This window comes from Eleutherodactylus coqui, chromosome 7 (genome assembly GCF_035609145.1).
Source record: "Eleutherodactylus coqui strain aEleCoq1 chromosome 7, aEleCoq1.hap1, whole genome shotgun sequence".
NCBI classification, from domain to species: domain Eukaryota; kingdom Metazoa; phylum Chordata; class Amphibia; order Anura; family Eleutherodactylidae; genus Eleutherodactylus; species Eleutherodactylus coqui.
The window spans coordinates 80852902-80872107 of record NC_089843.1 but is presented as its reverse complement, the minus strand read 5'-3'; the positions used below and the strand labels follow the sequence as shown (position 1 = coordinate 80872107).

Here is a 19206-nt window from a genome sequence, read left to right as displayed (position 1 = left end):
ACAGCTATTCCCCCGACTTTTTCATACACAAGCATGCTTGGTACAATTGAGCAGTCATGTGTTTTCAATGGGGAAAGTGGAAAGCCAGATTTCTATAGCAGCAGCTTATCTCATGCAAAAGGATCAGATATGTTGAAATCTTACATGCCCGATAATTCTTTCCCCAATTTCTGCAGTCATGTTAGATAGTCAGCCAAAACGCAAATATGAACCAACTATTGAGATCACTGAAACTCCAAAATGCACAGATTACTCACATGAGATTCAGCATCCTGCTCCAACTGTATACTTTCAGAGTCTGTAAAGAAAAAAAAATACAAGAAATTATGAAAACTATTTATGCATTTCCTCTAAAGACACTAAAGAAGATTATAAAAAAGAGAACTGCATAAGAAACTATAACGTAACTATTTGCTGATTAGTAGGATTAATCCTGGGAATTGCCATCAATCCTGTCTGGATTGTCTGGATGCACAACGGGGCCCAAAATGAAAGGAGCAGCCAGTGGCTTTCAGAACAGAAATTTTGCTTAAAAGCATTTGATGCCCCATAGCCCACTTGTAGAGCCCTTCAGTGGCCAAAACGATAGAGAACCCCCCCCCCCCTCAGATTTTGAAAACTAGACCCCTTAACGAATTTAGGGGTCTACTGCGTATTTTGAGCCGATAGTTTTTGAATGAATCTAAACAGAGCAGTATGAAAAAAATTACGATTTCCATTTTTTTGGCAATTGGGTCAATTTAAAACAGGTTTTTTGTACAGCATACATATGAATGAAGACGTGCACCCCAAAATGGATCCCCCTGTTTGTCCCGTGTTTATAAACAAAACCATTGTGGCCCAAATCAAGTCACAAGACACATGGCTAGGCCTATAATGGAGGGAACACCCACTGGATTTCAGGGCACAACTGAATAAATTCGAGGCCCCATTGCTACCTAAAAATACCCCCCTCCCCCCACTTTTGGCGTTCCCTAAATCTCGATAAAAGTAATAATGTAAGCTGTGTGGTATGTCCGAAGACAGAAGAAATTACGGGGGCCTGGTTGGGATGGGCGCATGGGGCAATGAAACCGGGTATTCTTCCTGCTCCCATGCTTTTTTGGGGGGTACTTCCTGATCTCAGCGGCAGGTACGGAGTATAAAAAGAGGCGCTCTGTGAGGCTTCATAAGCTCACTGAGGTGCGGCGGTCTCACACAGAAGACGCTCAACAAGTTGCTCCTGGAACTGCAGGACGGCGAGCGTTCCCGGAGCTTCTTGTAAATGACGTATTACAGGTAGCGATCTGAATAATGCCGGACTCACACAGCCGTATGTAGAATCCGCTTGCAGAGACCAGCAGCGAATCCCAGCTGTGAGCCAGGCAGAGGCCCTGCGTACGGCTGTGTAATGTACTGCGCATAACTGCCTACTCTCACAGGCGGTCATGCACAGTACATCTTTTTTTGTTTGCATTTATCGCACCGTCGCTTAGAGATGACGTGGGTGCCCGCAGCTCATACACAATGTAGTTACGTATGGGCTGCGGGTATATCCGCGACCATGGAGATAAATGGACTCTGTCATGGATATCTGCAGTAAAATAGAAACTGCTGCGTCCTGTTTTCTGCGAGTGGATTACGTAATTCCAACCCGCTAATGTGAGTATTACCGCGGATCTAACACATGTGGAATCCGTAAAACCTTATGCGGTTGTATGAGACCGGCCTAAGGAAGATGATCGCCAACACAGAAAAGGGTTCTTTACTGTAAGAGCAGTGAGACTGTGGAACTCTCTGCCTGAGTATGTGGCGATGGAAAAATCCATAGACGAGTTTAAAAGAGGACTTGGTGTCTTCTGGAGGGGAAGGATATTACAGGATATAAATATTAGGTTAATTGTTAATGCGGATATACAGGCAGGTAGGAACTATTAGGGGTTGACCCAGGGATTAGTCTGATTGCCATTAGAGAGTCGGGAAGGAATTTTCCCCCAAAAGGGCTAATTGGCTCCTGCCTCTTGGGGTTTTTTGCCTTCCTCTGAATCAACAACATAGAAGGATAAACAGGCTGAACTAGATGGACTTTGTCTTCATTCGTACTTACATAGTATGTTACTTTTTATCATGTGACCGGGGACAAAAAAAAAGGCAATGGGGACATCACTAAGGGATTAAGGCCAGGAAGAGGCCGCAACCTCCAGTCTCAAGGTAAATTTGAATAAAAAGAGGCGTTACCTTTAGAGGTAAAAAGTGAGGAGAGTGGGAGCGGTGGCACATTCTGCAGAGGGACATCGGTACATGCAGTCTGAGGAGAATCTAACACTCCTCTATACATATTTTATTCCTTGGTTCCTCTGAAGTATCCACGACTTCATAATATTTTCTTTGGTAAAGCCAAAGACTTATCAGCAGCCCCTCATACAGCTGGTTAAGGAAAAGAAAACTTAATCCTTCAAGAAAAACGAATGGCAATTGAAGTAAGGGGAGACATACCAACGTATTGAGACCCTACTGCCCTTCGGCAAAAGGTAAACAAAAAAATCAAAAACAAATTGTCTTAGAAATGTGTCTTAATGGCTGCCACCAGTAGACAGAAAAAGTATCAACCAACTTTGTACCATTTCCTTTACACACAAGGTGGATATTCAATCGTATTACATAGAACTCACTATGTAAATTCAAGCACAAGAAACAAAACCTACCTGAACTAAGAATTGGTATTTGGTTTTCAGAGGCATCAGCTGAGGTAGAGTTGTGGACTAGTTCTGTTTTCTTATGGTCTTCATTTGTCTTGGGAGTATCCTCAGACTCATGTTTGTTGTTGGACTTCTCAGAAACAGTCACTGTATGGTCAGACATATTACCCTGCCTGGGTTCTGATGGTACATCTTCATTGGAGTTTGAGGCTTTTTCTGTGTTGGATACCTGTGCAGTCACTGTTACGGGAGCAGCTTCACTGCTGCCAGCAGAAGGAACAAGCACTTTGCCATCTTCCAAACTCTCTTCTGACAAAGCTGTAGGAACCATATTTTCTTCAAACGTGCGATGTGCTACATCAGAATGCAATGTCCCACCATCTAAAATGGTGTTAGCTACTTCACCACAGCTCTCTGCAAGAGAACCTCGAGAATCACCTGAAACACTAGCATTCAAGTCAGTGCTGCACTGATGCTCCTTCTTTAAATCAAATTGCTCCTCAGGAACCTTTGCAGCATCAAGTGTTAAGGACTCAGGGGCACAATTATCAGGAATAACACTCTTCACTGAAGGACAAGGAATACATTCAATTTCTGAAGATCTATTCAATATCACTGGTGTGATACTGACGCTTATAACACTTTCAAGTACTTCACCAACCTTTTCTTCAACCTCTGCCAATACCTCTTCGTTAACAAGCTCCTCTGCACCTGCCTCTTCCTCAATCTGTTCCTCCTCCACTGCCTCTTCTGCAAACTCTGCCACTGCACCCTCATCAACTTGTTCTGCTGCCTCTGCCCTCTCCTCAACCTGTGCCACTGCTGCCTCTGCCCTCTCCTCAACCTGTGCCACTGCTGCCTCTGCCCTCTCCTCAACCTGTGCCACTGCTGCCTCTGCCCTCTCCTCAACCTGTGCCACTGCTGCCTCTGCCCTCTCCTCAACCTGTGCCACTGCTGCCTCTGCCCTCTCCTCAACCTGTGCCACTGCTGCCTCTGCCCTCTCCTCAACCTGTGCCACTGCTGCCTCTGCCCTCTCCTCAACCTGTGCCACTGCTGCCTCTGCCCTCTCCTCAACCTGTGCCACTGCTGCCTCTGTCCTCTCCTCAACCTGTGCCACTGCTGCCTCTGTCCTCTCCTCAACCTGTGCCACTGCTGCCTCTGTCCTCTCCTCAACCTGTGCCACTGCTGCCTCTGTCCTTTCCTCAACCTGTGCCACTGCTGCCTCTGTCCTTTCCTCAACCTGTGCCACTGCTGCCTCTGTCCTTTCCTCAACCTGTGCCACTGCTGCCTCTGTCCTTTCCTCAACCTGTGCCACTGCTGCCTCTGTCCTTTCCTCAACCTGTGCCACTGCTGCCTCTGTCCTTTCCTCAATCCGTGCCACTGCTGCCTCTGTCCTTTCCTCAATCCGTGCCGCTGCCTCTGTCCTTTCCTCAATCCGTGCCATTGCCTCTGTCCTTTCCTCAATCCGTGCCATTGCCTCTGTCCTTTCCTCAATCCGTGCCATTGCCTCTGTCCTTTCCTCAATCCGTGCCATTGCCTCTGTCCTTTCCTCAATCCGTGCCATTGCCTCTGTCCTTTCCTCAATCCGTGCCATTTCCTCTGTCCTTTCCTCAACCCGTGCCATTGCCTCTGCCACTGCCCTTTCCTCAACCCATGCCATTGCCTCATCTTCAACCTGTGCCACTGACACTGCCTGCTCTTCAATTCTGCTATGCCTAATACTTTTTGGCACTGCTGCAGTATGCATTAAATTACTGGAATTATGATCTACAGTGATTGAAAATGAAGAGTCTTCACTTCCAGTTCCAGTGCTTGTGACAAAGCCTTCTTCCTCTTCTTCATCTTCTTTAGCTCCAGTACTTGTGATGGCACTTTCATCATCTTCTGTAGCAACTCTGGAATCTATACTTGCAGGTCTACCCATGATATTGCTACTTTCTGTGCCTTCTGTGGCACAGCATACATTGTTATCTGGTTTTAGACCATCATTTTCCTCAGAAATGCCTGTACTGGTAACAGCCCCTTCACCTTCTTCCAATACAGGCTGGTTAACCGGTCTAGAAGCTTCATGCTCTGTTACTATAACAGCAAGGTCCTCGAACTGTGTGTTCTCCGCAGAAGCAGCTCTCTCAGGATCTTCAGCGTCCCGGTTGTCAGCAGAAGCCTCAGACTCCTGATCTTCATTTATATCAAGATCATTTGTATGAGAAACTGACATTTCTACAGGACAATAAGCTATAATATTGCATGCGTCGAAACTGACTACTTTGTCTGCACAAGAAACATGACCATAAGCTTCAGAATTGTCTCTATTACCAGGTGACACTCTAGCTCCAGTACTGGCACTAGTTACCACACCATCGGTTTCTCGATCTCCAAGCTGCCTTGATAAACTACAGACATGTTTTTGCTCTTCAGAACTTGCACTGCTCACAGCATCCTCCTTTTCATAGCCAACATCATTCTCTCCATCATCAGAGTTTGCCTCAAAGCATCCCGAATCGTCATTAGCATCTGCCCCTGACAAATGAACAGCAACCTCTTCCGAAGTACCAGATATGGTAGTATGGCTGTGGTTATCTGTAAAGCTAGATTCTACTGGCATTTCTAGGGTTTCAAAGTTGGTTTCATTCCCTATAGTTCCATCTCTCTCCCCAATAGCATTCTGTCTTCCTGTGCTAGAAGACGTTGTTGCATCATCAACAGGTCTGTCTATGGATGCTTCCGTTTGCATTTCTTGCACTACACCATCACTAAAGCTCGAAGAACTGGCAGCTTCATCATTTTTGCATGGACCCAAATCCTGTCTGTCTCCTTCTAAACTACTGCCCATGATGTAATCTGATGATGTGGCATTATTATCGTTATCAAAAGAAGATTCCATAGCGTTACTTGAAGTGGCAGCTGTAGCTTCACTATTAATATCATGAGCTTTAATTGCACTAGAATCATTGCTAATGGTTGTGGATGCTGTTGAATAAGCATTGTTGGAAATAACAGCGCACGTTTTGTCATCTTCAATGCTGCTATCCATCATATCGCTAGATGTAGCCGTCTGTTCACTTGTCTTATCTGCAAAAGCACTTTCCAAATCCTCTTTAGTCCTATCCACAGCCATTGTGCTTGACGATGCAGGTGCTTCATCATTTCTTACTGCGTCTTCTGTACATAATGTGTCCAAGACATCAGAAGACGTTGCGGTGCCTGAACTTCTATCTATATCCACAGCACATCTCATGCGTAAATCCTCTTCTGTACTGCTGTCCATTGCAACACTTGAAGATGCTGTGGGTTGAGTATTGGGATACAGATGTAAACTAACAGTATTTCTAGTTGTGTTGCTCGATGAAGTTGCTGTAGTATCCGTACTATTTCCAGGAGATGATCTGTCAAACTGATCAGCTGTGAGGTTCATTGCAATGCTTGAAGATGCTGTACCGTCTGTGTTTTCAGAGTTTAATGTGGTCGGATTTGCACTACTTTGCCTGAAAGAGCTTGAGGACGATGCTGCCTCTTCTGTAAAAGTCTGCGTGCGAACCGAAGGATCTCCACTGCTTGAAGATGCTGTATTATCTTTTTCCTTACTTGGATTCTTATACTTGTTGCTCTTATCTCCTCCACTACTAGAACATCTTGAAGTGCTTCCAGAGTACAGGTCTCTACCAATGGATAGTTCGGTACTACTGTCCATAGCAAGATCTGATGAGTTCCCTGGATATTCTTTGGGAGTTCCAGAAGAGATCAAGTCTATACATGTGTCACTCATGCCATCTTGCTCTGTGCTTGATGTGGCTCGTGTATTTTTGCTCTCCTCGGCATTACCAAATGTATGGTTGCTTCTGCAGATAGTTGGCAGACTACTTGAAGAACTCGCTGCATTGTCGCTCTCCCTTTCTAAAGAATCATCAGTTGTACCGTTATCGGTTAAATTACTGGATGATGCAGCTACATGTTCACCATCTATTTCAGACGAGACTATAGAGACTTCAAAGTTTAACCCTCCACTACTATTGATCACACTACTTGAAGAGGTGGCCGTGTGTCTTTCTGATATCCCAAGGCCTCCATCGATTTCTGCTGCAGCAAATGAAGAGGTTGCCGCTTGTGTGGTTATATTTTCAGAAATAGAAAGTGTACAATAACTTTCTGAAGATGTTGCTATATGGGCAACAGCACTTTCAGTACCCTCGCTTTCAGATGTGGTGTCAGAAGATGTTGCTGTGTGGGTATCACTGTGCAATTCTCTTGATGGAAGAGAACCTTCAGCATTGTTAGAAGAAGAGGCTGCATTCTCCTGAGTACTTTGTGTAGATTCTCGGTTAGCACTGGATGTTGCAGGCTTAAAAGTAATAATACTAACTTGTTCTGGGAGATTATCACTGGTACTTTGTGAACACGTTTCTGAACTTTCTCTGTTTTCATGGTACATGTTTCTATCAGTACTTGAAGTAGTGGTGGCATCTTCAAAGCTATTTTCAGATAACATAGTAAAATCTCCGTCATCTTCCACAAAATTACCATCTGCAGAAGCTGAAGAAGTATAGCCCCGGCTATTATCAAGGTTTACAGTGTCCATTTCAATGCAACTTTTATCAATGCCAATATCTAATGTGGTATTGGAAGATGTGGCAGCGTCTTCACCAAGCAGCCTTAATTCATTGGTAGTTTCTATAACAGAGCTGGAAGAAGTAGCGGCATCTTCACTTTCGATTTCCTTTACATTCTGATTATCAATCCCAGACTGCACACAGATATTGCTACTGGCCTGCCTCTGACTGGCTCCCACAATGCTACTTACTACATTTGTTTCTGCACAAGTCACGTTCACAGAATAAGCATCTCTATGGACAACTCTACCACCATCTTCGACTGCAACAGATCTCTGGAAATTCCCCCCCTCGGATGTACCAATATCCATTGCAAAAGCTTCCGCTTCTACATTATTCCCAGTGACTAAATTATCAAGTTCCACGGAATCGATCGGTACGTTTGCACTTTCCTTTTTGACGGCCTCTTTTGTGCATTTTCCATCCTCTTCAGCAAGGTCACTTGTGGAAATCTCCCCATCATTGGAATCAGTTATCTCAGAATATACTTCATCAGGAGACAAACTGGAATTATCAATATTAGGTTCTAAAGCAGATTCACTTTGCCCCTGAGAATTTTCTGGCTCTCTAAGTTGCAAGGAAGCCCTACCAAAAATTTCAAAGCTGAAATTCTTTAACTTCTTGAGAGGGGTTACTGTATCATTCTCATTTTGAGCAGCTGCAGAGTTTTGTGTACTTGGCATGTTCATTTTATTACGTTCACTGTTGTCTACAGATGGTGCTGTTGATGAATTGCTGTCATTGGTAGCTATAATTTGTAAGGAAGTTGCAATATTTTTAAAGGCACCACTGCTTTCCTTCGAGTCAAGGCTTCCATGTCTTGCCTTGGATTTGAGTGTAAAAGATTTCTTTGAGGTAGTAGCTTCAGCGACGAAATGAGAGCTTGAGTTACCAAGATTAGTTACAGATTCCGTAACTTCAGCATTTGCCTTCTGCGTGCTCTCCACATGTATTTTTCCAGGCTTTTTGCTCTCTCTAGGTCGTTCAACGTCTTTTGACTCACTGACAATGGCAAGACTTTGAGCATCGCTTTCACTTTCCAATTTCATTCCTTTTTTAGTAATACTACCTTTAGAACTTTCACCTCTGTACTCAGAAACCGTTTTCTTACTTGACTTTCGATCTGAGCTGCTTGAACGGTCTTGGACTCTCTTTTCCTCTGGATACTTAGAGGATCGTTCTTCCAATTTGGCACTTTCACTCTTTCGCCTCTCTTCCTTATGACCATGCTTTAGTTTAGATATTTCTCCAGAGTATTTCTTATCCGACTTAAGTGTGTCACGATCTTTACTGTCCAGCCGAGCTCTTTCCTTTGATTTATCGCTATGTTTGGACTTTTGACTGGCGGCATCTTTTGCTGCACTGCTTGAACTCTGAGCAGCATTTTCCTTTCGATCATCCTCTTTATCTTCAGATTTAGATTTTCGATATTTCTCTGTCGACCCTTCCACCGGTGTCTTCTCTTTTTCACTCTTTTGGTTTAACTCCTCTTGGTCGTTCTGTTTAGGCGATTTATTGCTGCTCTTAAACTTTGCTTTGGCATGAGCTTTCTCTTCTGAAGAGCTGTGTGTTCTCTTTCGATCTTTAACATTCTCTTCTTGCCTTGAGTTATCAGAGTTGGCAGAGTCTGCTTCATTTTTATCATCAGCTGAAGACTTGGATTTTTTCTCAGAGGAACTGTGTGACCTTTTAAGATCTTTTTGTTGTCTGGAATCGCTAGCTGGTCGCTTATTCCTGTTCTCAGGTCTGGATTTTTCAGTGGACTGATGTTTCTCCCTTTTACTACCTGTATGATCAGATGATCTGTCATCTTTGCTGGACGTTGAAGACTTTATATCACTCTTCTGCTTATTTTTCCGATCAGTTCGCTCTTCAGAGCTTGATTTACTTTGACTGTGTTTACCCAACTGTTCTTCATCCTTTAAAGATCTTTTAGATTTTTGAGAATCCAACTCATCTGTTGCTTGTCTATGTATACTGTCAGCTTTCTGTCTGTGTTTGGAGGACGAACGCTCCTCTTGCTTTGAGGATGGACGTTCCTCTGAGTAAGTTCTTTCTCGTTCGCTTTTATGAGACTTGGGTTCCTTTCTTGGTATGCTCTTGGCATTCTGTGATTCTCCATCATTACTGTCTTTTTTTGAATGCTTTTCAGATCTGCTTACATTTTTAGACTTTGGATATTCCTCTGAAGCAGAATCTAATTTTTCTACATGTTTCCGAGTATCTGAGGTTTCACTGTCTTGTATTTTTTCTGAAAAAGTTTTCTTCTTAATTTCTTTTTCTCCCCTGGAATCATTTTTACTGTACTCTGTGGATTCGAGTAATTTTCTTGAGGCTTTGCTAGCGTCAATCTTTGAAGTAGTAGTCTTGGCTTCTCTTGTGGATGAGGAAGATCTCTCCAATGACTGTGTAAGAAAAAAAAAAAACCTCCGTTACAAAAGAAAAAACCAAAAGAATAAAAATCACAATATCTTTAACTATTAATGTACAGTAGCAGAGAAACTTTACTGTAGTCAACAAATACCAGTAAAAGTACTTTGCAGGCAGAAATAAGTTTTAATGTTCCTATCTTGATACTTTAGTTTTTTCCCCCTAAGTCAATAGCGTATACAGAGATTAAACTAGATTTGTTTCAAAGTTGAAGAAAAAAAATGCCAATTTCCCCTATATTTGTCTAACATATTGTGATTGATCACAACCTCTGCAATCACTGAAGAATACAAAATATGAAACATGACAATCAAGGGAAATTTTAGTCTCACTGAGGGATCATACTGCAAGTTCAGTTCTAGAGAGATTGTATGATAAGGCAGCTGCAGACACAAAGATCTCCAGCTGATCATTATATCTTCTAGTACGTATTAGGCTGGGTTCACATGCAGCCAATGTGCTGTGTGATCAGTCACCGCATAGCAAAATTATATGTCTTTAATTGTGAATTGCCAGGGTTTTACAATGTGGTTATTGGCCTGTGGTTTTCACATGCAAAACAAGCAAAAAAAATGGTTTTACTTGTAAAACCTGTGCAGCCAATAACCACATTGTAAAATCACAGCAACTCCACTAAGTGTGAAGGTAGCACAAAGCTAACGTTTGTGCACCCGTTCAGACGGCCCGGGCGAGGCACATATACGGTGAGCCTACAATGCCATTGGGCGGGGGGAGATCGTTTAGCTCTGCTAAGCTGTCTCCCTCTTCCCTTCCCAACTCTCAGCAATGGGAGGAGGCAGGACGGGGCAGCAGCTAGTGTGCTAAGCTCCCGCCTCTTCTCCGCCCCTTGTCAGCAGCCAGCAATGGGAGGGGGTGGGATGGGGCAGGAGCTTAGCAGTTAGCTCCGTCCCTGCCCCTCCTATTGCAAACAGCCAGCAAGGGGCGGAGAGGAGGGAAGGGGGTGAGCGTTCAGCAGTCACGCTGCTAAACTCCCTCCCACCTCCCTTCTCCGGCAGCTATCATAGGCTCCCATAGGAGTCTATGCAGCGGCTTACATATACCGGCCAGAAAGCTAGTTCCAGGATCATTCCTGGCCGGTGTAAAAGTGCCCGGCACTAGATTGGCTGGCTGGGCGCTTTTATGCCGTGGAAATATGTCCATGTGAGCTTATGCATTGGAATCCAACGCATGAGATGGTAGCACATATCGGCAGGCCGTGAAAACGGCGGCCGATATACGCTCGTGTAAATAAGCCGTGAAGCAAATGAAGATTTGTATAAAGCAACTTAAAAAAAAAAAAATGGGTATTCACATTCTTTTTTGATAAGAATTGATTTGTGGACTTCGGGATTCATTTCCTGCAATAAACTCCTGGGAGAGTTTCCTTTTTTGGATACCCTACATTTTTATAGGCTTGAACCCAGCCTTTCACTACCTCCCACAAGTACCCCAAAGGCAGCCCTGACAAAATTTTTCCATATAACGTCCTAATCAAAATGTAAGAAGCACTCTGTTGCTGCATCTGAGGGACAAAGAGCAAGAATAATCTTCATTTATATAGCGCCAACATATTCCTGCAGTCAGGCTGGAACAGCAGAGGATTAATCCTAAAATTTTAATTTGGAGCACATGGGACCCAGGAAACGTATTAAATGCAAACACAGTATTGTGGGCTGAGAGACGCGGTGCAGTGCTGGAGAACATATCCAATAGTCTGCACATTCTACTACTGGTAATTAGAAACTGAGCCTGCAGTGGGGGGAAACTGAAAGAGACCTCAAAACACACATATAATGGCTTTTTCTTAAAAAAAAAATGGAATTTGAGTTACACTTTAAATTGTAATGATGTAATATTTCTAGCGGCGATGTAGGGGTCACGTCTAGCTGGCTGCCCCTTTCCCTGAGAACGTCTTGACTGCTTCTGAAGCCAGACCCCTTTATTGCCAGATTGGCTTTATTTACAAAAGCTGTCTTTATGACAAGACCCCTTTAAGATTTTGCCCCTTTTGTCTACGATTTCATCAGTTTATGCACAAACATACTTAAACACATCCTTCTTTCAAATTACCTACCTCATTAGACTTTTGGGTATCCCTTGAATCTTCATCGTGAAGGTCACTTTTTAACTTCAGACTGCTAGCAGAATCCGTTCTAGAAAAGCCAAGAGAAATGGTTAAATGCCACAATAGTCAGTCAGGAAACTAAAGTGGACTATATACGGGATTTTAAGAGATAAAATCTTTCATTTATTTAACCTATACTGGTGCAGGACATATCAATTCATTAATATATGGGAGAACAGGCTCCCTACAATACATTCTAAGAAATCACCAATGAATCTGTGAACTTAAAGCACAAGGCAGCGATCAAACGTTATGGACCTACAAGGAATGACTATCAGGTAAGCACTAATGATGTGATTCTCTAACAGAACGCAAAGCTTCCCGGAAGGGTTTAATGAAAACCAATGTTCACAGAGAAAACGAGCTATAACGAACAGAATTCATACCGGATTTCGCACTTCTTTTTTCTGCTCAGTGCAACTTTTTTTTCTAAAAACATTTGTTCTTTGAGCACTTCCTTTATGCTGCTAGATTTTGGCTTAAGTCCTTTGGAAGGTTTGTCAGTAGCACTTGTTCCTCCTACAGTTAAAAAAACAAAACATACATCTCACATGTTTAGCTTTAACGTTAATATCACTTTGCAATATCTTAAAAGATTTTGTCCTATTCCAACAAACCCTACACATACTGTATACCCTACTTAGATGAATGTTAAATAAGGGGTTCCCCAGCTTGATCCCTCATCTATATGCAAAAAAAGGCAAGTGGCCGTAAGAGCAGCTCCCACCCCATGGCCCACGTTTGTCCACGTATTACATGAAATGCCTTTCAGTTGGATGGCCAACACTATAAAAGTATGACTGGTTGCAGTTTTTTTCCATGGCGATAAGACTGCGGCAGATAATAGGAATCGAACCTGTGTCGATGAGACAATTTCCGCTCCGGCTTATTTTTTGAGCAGCGTTTATATGTATGAAATTTTAACAATAGTGAATGCAGTAATGCGGCAGTAAGAGATCTAACTAGTATAGGCTCTACTTCTCAAAGTACCGACAATTAAGACAGCAGACTAGTTTGTGATTAAAACTCATTTTTTTAAAACGAAAAGCATAAAATTACGCGTTTCAATCCCAGGGAAGAAGGAGGATTACCCAATTTCCATTTTAGGGTTGAACGTCTAGTGTAGTTTTAAGTTTTCGAAACGTTTTAATCGCATCTTACTTGCTGTCATACGATACCTTATTTAAGCTGTAGGAAAGGCCTTCCGGTGGACTAACACAGGCTTGCAGCGTCTCTTCATATCTGACCTATTACATCTGTGGCTTTGAGGTATATCTATGTAGTGCACATTCTGGCACAACTCTACCAGGTAAGACCATCAGATATCAGACTTTGCATCGATTATACTTACTACACCAGATAGCACCCCCACCCTTGTCCTCCCTTCACTTTTGTGCTTTTTTTCACCCACGTTCTTCTGATTTAGTCACAGTAGTGACATTTTCCTTCTCTGACCCTACTAATAACTTGACTATGTAGTGACTGAACTAGTGTCAAACACTAGTTTTATCTTGGCGTGTATGGGCGCGTAATAAGCACCAAGATAGAACATGCTGCGATTTTTCTTGAGAGCGTATTTCAATTTGTGTAACGGTAACATGACCGTCTATGAGAGACAGGTATAGTGTATTCCGTGCAGAATACGCTATATCGACACGCTCGTGTAAGCCCAGCCTTAAACCGTTACAGCATAAAACATAATACAGATGAGTTTACATATGTAATGGTTGGTAGAGAAGCATAAAAGTATAGGAATCCAAGAGAACATAGCAATCACAATCAAATAAACAACAACAACATGCAGTTTAAATCGATATAGACTAGTCTGTACAGGGAAGCTGTAATAAGTCTATTAACCCCAAGCTTTTTTTCCTTCCGCTTTTAATAAATTGTAACTCCTTTATTTATCCATTGACGCAGTTGTATTTTTCAATGGTACTATTTAATGTACCATATAATGTACAGAAAAACTTTTTTAAAAATTTGAAGTGGAGAGAAATGGGGGGGGATTCCACTTCCATATTTCGGTGCGTCTTGATTCTGCGTTGCACAAACTGCAGCAAAAAAATGACAGGATACCAAAAACTGATATAGTTTTTTTTTCGCTGTACTATATGTATTTATTTTCAAAGATATTTAATTTTATCTACATATTCTGCCGCCATCTTCTGTGCACAATAGCCTTTTCCTTTTTTTCAGTCGACATAGTTGTGCGAGGGCTCATTTTTTGCTGGATGTCTGGTAGTTTGCCTTGGTACCATTGTGGAATACACAAGACTTTTTGATCGCTTTTTATTGCATTTTTTCTTAGAGACAGGGTGGCCAAAAAAAGCTTTTTTTTTCTCTGATGACGATCATCATGCAGGGTAAATAATGTGTTACTTTCATGGATTGGACTTTTATGGATGCAGCGATACCAAATATGTATTTTTGTTTCATTATTTAGATTCTTTTATTATAAATATGGCAAAAGTTGTTTTTTTTTCCTTTTAACTTTTATTACTTTTTTCCCCCAATAATTAGTAAACCTTTATCACTGTTATTTTTTAGTCCCCAGAGGGGACAACAACTTGCGATGCATTGATCGCTTCTGCCGTTTGATGTAATGCCATAGCATTACAGCATACAACGATCGAGCAGGAAGTCTATCAAGCCACCCCATTGGCATGGCTTGATAGGCATTCTGCCATGACAGCCTTGGGGCCTTTCAGAAGGCACACAGCTGCCATGACACCCGCACGGCTGTACGCGAGTCCCGTACATCATTTGGGGAATTGACAGCGGCATTTAAATAGTTAACAGCTCTGATGGACTGTGCGGCTTATTGGAGATGTTCCCGGAGGGCGTCGGCTGTAAGAAATAGCTGGCGCCCGCGATGTATGGATGAAGACCGGTGCACAATCTCTCTTCATACATAGCCCGCCAATACAGGCCGTCAAAACGCGTATTGGCAGATTGTTAAGGGGTTAAGTACTGGAATGCATTCTGCATATGGGTCATGGCTGGGGGTTGCACCATGTATCCTATGTTTTATGGAGTTTATCAGGACACTTTCTATTCTTACATACAATTCTTTCATAGGAAAGTATTGTATTAACCATATTGCACCTCTGGGAGAGTGTAAGAGATCACCTATCCATCCATCTTATTGTAATAGCTTCACAAACCATAAATAGTACCTCATTAAGGAAAATGTGAGCATACTGTTACCACTATTCTTCATCTAGAAATCCCAACAAACAGACCTCTGGAATGTGTGGAAGTGTCATACCCATTAAAAGACTAAAAGGAGGTCAGTGACCTCCACCCAAAAAGAATGAATCGCAGGGCAACCCCACAGTAGATAGCTAAAATTTGCGTTAGGTGTAGGACATCGATGACATTGAGGAGTGGGAACTCTTCATTTTAAAAAGTCTACTTGGGGTAAGATAACACTGATGCATGATATATACAGTGGTTAAATAAGCTTATTTGCTGTTGATGAGACCTATCTATCGGCGAAAGCCCTGACTGACTGGCCACTAATTCTCTACCATCCCGATGTCTTGCACAAATGAAATTTGGCACGACCATTTTTTAGGTCCTAAATAGGAAAAGTAAAAGGGGTCACAACTCGATTATTCAATGCCAAGTGCAAAAATTTTGACTATGTAAATGTACCTAATCTAATTCTCTAACTTCCCAGTGTCGTACAAACATGAAGTTTGGCACAAGCATTCTTTAGGTCCTAAATAGGAAAGCTAAAGTTGGCACAACTCGATTACTTAATGCTAATTACAAAACTAAGTGCACCCTATGTAATGTAACTTCCGGCTGTCATGCAAGCATGAAATTTGGCACAACCATTCTTTAGGTCCTGAATAGGAAAAGTAAAGGGATCACAATTCGATTATTCAATGCCAATTGCAAAATTAAGTGCATCCCTATCTAACTTCCCGAGGTTGTAAAAACGTGAAATGTGGCACAACAATCTAACTGACCTCTGTGTGCATATACTGAGGAGACTCTACCTCACCTCTATGTGTATATACTAAGGAGAATGTAACTGACCTTTGTGTGTATACACCGAGAACAATCCAACTGACCTCTATGTGAATACACTGAGAACAATTTAGCTGACCTCTATGTGCATATACTCAGGAGAATATAACTGACCTCTATGTGTATATACTAATGAGAATCTACCTCACCTCTATGTGTATATACTAAGGAGAATCTAACTGACCTCTATGTGCATATACTGAAAGGCTGTAAAGTACATAAGGAAGCGGCCATGGACTGCAGTTATGGAGCATACCTTGCCTTTAAGGCTAAGAAAGCGCTGCAACCCCCAGTTTGGGGTGAAATTTGAATAAAAAGGGGTATTCCCTTTAAGGGTAAAAAGTGAGGAGAATGGAAGGGGTGGCAAATTCTGCAGAGGCACATCGGTCTGAGGAGAATCTAACGCTCTTCTATGTGTATACATATTTTATTCCTTTGTCCCTCTGAAGTAACCACGACAGTATCTATGTGTTCTAGACCATACAGGAATTTGAAAACGTATAATTTTAACTAAATTCTCCCCGCTCCCGTTGGAGGAAGGGCATCCCAGACATTAAATTTAGTTTGCAGATAAGGAACTAATGGGGCAATAATCATGTCATTGCTATAAACAGGATCTCTGGAGATATTAATATGAAGGTATTTAAAACTAGATATTATCTGAGAGGTGGCAGATCTCTTCACCACGGACCACTCTCGTACCTGTAGTGGCGTAAACGTGCATTTCCAACATGTGTATCTACTACACATACGGTATAGCAATGAGAATATAGGTAATCGTTCCATTAACCAGATTAAAGTAGGCCATGGAATAGGATAGTTGGAGTTAATTACAAGCTACAAGAGATGAAATGAAGGATGCCCTTTGTTTTTGGAGGTCTGCAGGAAAATAGAGAATGCAAAACTGTCATAGCAGATTCTCCCGTGTTGATGGGTGGCTTGCAGGACCACATCCCTGTCTCGGAAATTAATTAACTATACCAGTAGAGGTCTCGAGGGGAAGCCCCCGGAATAGGAGGCCACATTGGGACCCAGTGAGCTCCCTCCATAATATAAGCCTTCAGGAAACAGATCATGTAACCATTGTTTGACCAAGTCCTCCAGCCTCTGCCTCTCTGGGAGTCCAATGATGCAGAGATTATTTCACCTGGTGCGGATCTTCAAGTCATCCTGTTCTGCCGCTATGCTTCCGTTTTCTAGACTAGTTTGCGTACCATGGCTGTGAGTGCTTGATCACACGATCTCTCCGGTTTGGAGACCTTGACGCACGGGGCCCAACATCCACTTTAACATCCCCTATTTAGCCTGTGAGGGCAGCAGCGGAGTACTAGATAGAGAGGAGCTGGTCAGACATTTGTCTCAGCATTAGAGCTGGTTCAGAGGGGCCAGTTGTAGGGTTCGAGGCCAAGACCTCACGGCTAGTAGAGGCCGAGTGATCAGAGGCACTCTGTGGTTCTTCTCTAGCAAATTCTTTAACGCTATCAGGAGAAAGATTGATGTGTGGGACCCATAGGGCTCGCATCGATCCTACCGCTGTGCCTTTTAGATCAGGACAGGATTCGGAAGGCAGTTATGAAGGCACTCCATGAGGCCTGAGGACAAACAATGAAAGTGCAGGGTGTTGCCCCTGGAGCCCAGTCAAGCAACAGTCAGAAGCTGTAAATGGAGTTCCTAAGTGTAGCTAGCTCTATCACGGCAGATTAGGAGTCATCTCCAGTCCAAGGGGCTCAACAGTGGTCAGAGAGCAGTCCCAGACATCCGTCACCACAAAAAAAAAGCCAGAGATGTACAGGATAAAGTCAGGATAAGGCACAGGTCTCACACCTTGCAGCTGTGCACGTCGGGCGGTACCGACGTCCCCCAGTGACATTAGTTAAATGCTTCTGTAATGCTGAAGATTATTCAGAAACAATTAGCAGCGATCATGGAATCCGAAATGTCTGATGAGCAAACTGGTTTTCAAAAAGGCAGAGGCAATCGTGATCATTTCTCAAACCTGAGACTAATCATGGAGAAAGCAAGAGAATACGAAAAAGACCTCTAACTCCATTTTATGGACTGAACCATGGCTTTCAATTGTCTAGACCATGAGACGCTCTGGATTTGCCTTTAACAAATGGGTGTCCCAACACATCATATTGGAGCTCATAAGATCACTATGTATCAATCAGCAAGCAACAGTCAGAACACCAATCAGGGACAAAGACTGGTTCAAAATCAAAAAAGAAGAAGTCTACCAGCGGTGCATTCTGTCACCATTTCTTTCCAACATGTACACTGAGGCAGTTATGAAGAAAATCAGTTTGGCCAAGTCAGAAATTGGTGTGAAAATAGCAGGGCAGAACATAAACAATCAGCGATATGCTGATACCACCACCCTTCTCGCAGAAAGTCAAGATGATCTGGAACAGTTAATGAAGTGAGCTAGAAGGGCTCTTCTTAAACATCAAAAAGACAAAGATCGTGACGACTGCTGGAAATGCTAAAACCACCATCAAAATTGGCAACGAAGAGACTGATGCTGAACCAGATTAGATACTCCTAGGGTCCAAGATAAATGACAATGGAGAATACAGTTCAGAAATTAAACGATGAATAGCACTGAGTCGTGTGCCTTGGCTAGGCATGGACAAGATCTGGAAGAGTAAAGACATTAGTTTCAAAAACAAGTGCTGCCTAGTAAATTCAATTATTTCTTCCCATTGCAACCTATGCTTGTGAAAGCCGGACACTGAAAAAGGATGACAGGAGGAGTTAGATGCTTTTGAATTATGGTGCTGGAGAAGAACCTGTTGGATCCCAAGGATAGCGAGAATCACTAACAAGGATGTACTAGATCATGTCAGGCCAAAAACATTCCTAAAACGAAGATTTCAAAACAAAAGCCTTATTATTTTGGACACATCATGCAAACAAATAGACTGGAGAAGGATATGTATCTGGGATTTGTCAGTGGTTCACAAAGAAGAAGTTTAGATACAATCATGGCGGACATTGGCATGACTATTTGCCAGTTAAAATAAACTGTAATTGATAGATGAAAATGGCGAGAGACGATCCATAGGGTGACCCAGTCGTCAACGACTGAATGGTTAATCATTAGAGATGAGCGAGCATACTCGCTAAGGCTAACTACTCGAGCGAGTAGTGCCTTAGCCGAGTATCTCCCCGCTCGTCTCTAAAGATTCGGGGGCCGGCGGCGGGGGAGAGCGGGGAGGAACGGAGGGGAGATCTCTCTCTCCCTCTCTCCCCTCTGCTCACCACTGCAACTCACCTGTCACTCACGCCGGCAGCCAAATCTTTAGAGACGAGCGGGGAGATACTC

At 42.8% G+C, this 19206-nt stretch overlaps 1 protein-coding gene across 4 annotated transcripts in view; it reads right to left on the bottom strand.

The window, feature by feature from the left end:
- The window catches only part of BOD1L1 (biorientation of chromosomes in cell division 1 like 1), a 57780-nt gene that overhangs the window by 15422 nt on the left and 23152 nt on the right, over positions 1–19206 (bottom strand). The window contains exons 8-12 of one of the 4 annotated variants that reach the window (XM_066573269.1): positions 12227–12359; positions 11790–11868; positions 3511–9690; positions 2685–3471; positions 258–298 (exon numbers count right to left, since the gene is read on the bottom strand). In XM_066573269.1, the coding sequence (XP_066429366.1) occupies positions 258–298; positions 2685–3471; positions 3511–9690; positions 11790–11868; positions 12227–12359 (7220 nt within the window). Of the gene's footprint in view, positions 1–257; positions 299–2684; positions 9691–11789; positions 11869–12226; positions 12360–19206 lie in introns of all 4 variants that reach the window. The other 3 variants (XM_066573270.1, XM_066573271.1, XM_066573268.1) reach the window with 3 other exon arrangements.